Source organism: Sorex araneus, chromosome 9 (assembly GCF_027595985.1).
Source record: "Sorex araneus isolate mSorAra2 chromosome 9, mSorAra2.pri, whole genome shotgun sequence".
Classification (NCBI taxonomy): Eukaryota; Metazoa; Chordata; class Mammalia; order Eulipotyphla; family Soricidae; genus Sorex; species Sorex araneus.
In genome coordinates this window covers 20,554,500-20,557,269 of record NC_073310.1, presented here as the reverse complement: position 1 = coordinate 20,557,269, position 2,770 = coordinate 20,554,500, and the positions used below count along the sequence as shown (strand labels likewise).

The 2,770-nt window shown below is 40.1% G+C and overlaps 1 gene segment (V, D, J or C); it reads right to left on the bottom strand.

Moving 5' to 3' along the window:
- Nucleotides 1-1,815: 1,815 nt before the first annotated feature.
- On the bottom strand, nucleotides 1,816-2,321 carry LOC129407116 (immunoglobulin lambda variable 9-49-like). The segment is given in 2 exon segments: nucleotides 1,816-2,141; nucleotides 2,254-2,321. Coding segments are annotated over 2 exon segments (375 nt in total).
- Between the last annotated feature and the right edge of the window lie 449 nt (nucleotides 2,322-2,770).

Genomic DNA, 2,770 nt, shown 5'->3' with positions numbered 1-2,770 from the left:
CAATCATGAATTGTGATTCAGGGAATACAAAAGGATTAAGTAGACTGAATACTTATCTGAGTACTAAGACACATATCTTTATATTTTGTGATAAAAGTTCCCTTTGCTTATTATATCTTTGTTCTCTGTGCAAATGTGTTTTGGAGTTTTATCTGAGTTTTGCTTACTTGCTTGGTAAGTTGCTCACTTTGGAAACAGTTTGTTATTGGTCATGTCTTCTCCTTCATTATTTTAGTTTGGGAAAAGTTCATTTGATATTTTAGAATTTTTTCAGAGAGCTGAAAACTTTTTCACCAAACGAGTCTTAATTGTGCAGGCACCAACTGTCTAAAATCATAGAAACTTTTACTAATTACTTAAAAGATTGTCCTTTCCCTTGACCTCTATGTTATCAAATCTCCCAGAAGGTTGTTTATTTTTCACATCAGGTGAGTGACCAGCTGACTTAACTTCTTTAAGGAATCTGGGACATATAAAATTGATACCACTCATATGTGGTATGTAAAGAATAAATAAGGGTATGGACAATGTCCATTGATAGAAAACCTTGGACACTGGATTAAAGACATGAGACATGAGAGGGCAGAATGGGCCCTGGTGGAGGGATGGGAAACAATCACTGTAAGACTGAAATGCAAACACGAAAGTTCATAAGTTTGTAACTATTTCACGGTGATTCACTAATAAAAATTAAAAAAAGAAATGAGAGGGCAGGGTGGAGAGGAAGGTGAAGAGTTGTGAAGTCACAAGGGAGCATATGTGGAGGGTTTAAACACATGGGTGGTGGCCTAGGGGGTTACAGTATGCACCCAAACCATCATTGTCAATCAACAAAGAATGAGGGTATGTGTGAGGTGGAAAGAAGGTGGTACCAGAGGTGACACAGAAACAGAAATAGAGGGTCATGGGGAGTTTGTTGGTGGTTCTGTGCAGTAAGTTATATATCAGGACCATAAATTCAATAACCATTGTAACCTAGCCCTCCAACTTATAATATAAAAATGATAATTAAAAAAGTGATGCACACAAGCATAATTTATAAAATATTTCAGAAATACATCTCCAGAAGAAATGTAAGACTTTCTTGATTGACAGATGGTATTTCTCCCACTGCTAACCTGTAATCTAGTGCAAAGTAACTGCCATTGCATGGAGGGAAATAACCAAATGTTCTTGGCTACGAAGAAATTCTACCACCATATTTTCCATCTTCAATTTTCTCATGCTTTCCTGCTTTTCTAGCTGCTGATTTATTAGAAGGTCGTGAGAAATTTTAAAAAAATGATAATTAAAGGCAACTGAATAAATTTAACAAAACAATGAATTCAAAGATGTACACACACTAAGATTCAATTATAATTAACTCAGAAATTATGAACATACACATTAATGACTAAAACAAACGAACAAACATTTAAAAAAATACCATCAAGGAAAATCATGATACCAGTGTTTCTATGGATTGACCACAGAAATAATTATAGCAAGAAGGAGAAACTTTAAAATCTACACTCTGAGGCATTATGCTTCATTGTAATCTATAGATATTTTATAATATGAAAATGATAGAGCATTTATCTTATGAACATAAAAATTTAATCCTAAAAATACCACACCTTAACTTCAGCATCGTATTAATTAATGATAGGTTACAACAGGAAGATTTGATTTCTGGTGAGCAGTAATGGTTCAAAATATGAACCTCAATACCCCAACCATATTAGAGAATGAACATAGGGCCAGAGTGAGATATGGGGATATGAGAGGCTAGGGACAGTTTTTGTCTCACTTCTCCTCTGTCTGTGTCACTGTGGGTTACACGTAGCTGCTCCCAGTACTATGCCCAACCCCACAGATGTAGTCAGCCTCATCTTCTGCTTGGATGTTCTGGATGGTCAGGAACCGATCCAGGCCAGAACCTGATACTGAGAAGCGATCAGGGATCCCGTCTCCCTTGGATCCAACTTGACCATCGTGATCCACACGCATCACAAACCGGGGGCTTTTTCCTTGGCTCTGCTGGTACCATTCCACAATGTAGCCACTGTAGCCACTGCTCAGCGTACAGGTGAGCTTTACTGAGGTTTTCAGGGAGGCAGATGCAGAAGATTCTTGAGTCAGAGCAGGCTGAGAGAGGGACCCTGAAAACACAGAAACCTGTTAAGCATTTTCAGAAGGTCAGCAAAGAATAGCATTACAGCTGTGAGGGGCAGGCAATTTTCTGTAGTTTACAATGAAGACAGACACCCTCACCTATGCAGTGAAGGAGGAAGGAGAGGAGAAAGAGTGGAGTCCGGGCCATGGTGCAGACACTCAGAACTCTGTGAGACAGGTGTGCCTCGTGTTTCTTATACCCTCAGACTCAGGGGAAAGCAGTTTCATGCAAATGTGCTCTTCCTCTCTGTTCTACTAAGCTCATTCTTGTACCTTGTTTCCCTCCCAATGTCCTGGCTTCAAATCTTGCTGCATTGCCTCTGGGTTGGGTCTGATAAGAAAATACCCATGGGGATAGAGAGCAACTAGTGGCTCGGTCCAGTGAGCACTGAGCAGGGACCAGATGACAGGTGTTTGATTCCAAGCCTGACAGCCTCCTCCACATCACTAGGGCAAGGTGCACAGTGCCCCCTGCTGCCTCAGATTGATAATGTCCTTCACCAGAAGGTTGGTGACTCTCACAGAAGTCCCTGTTTCCCTCAGAGCTTGACCTTCTCCCATTTCTGCACAAGGACAGAATTTAACATATGCAACCTCCTACCTCACCTCATTCAGT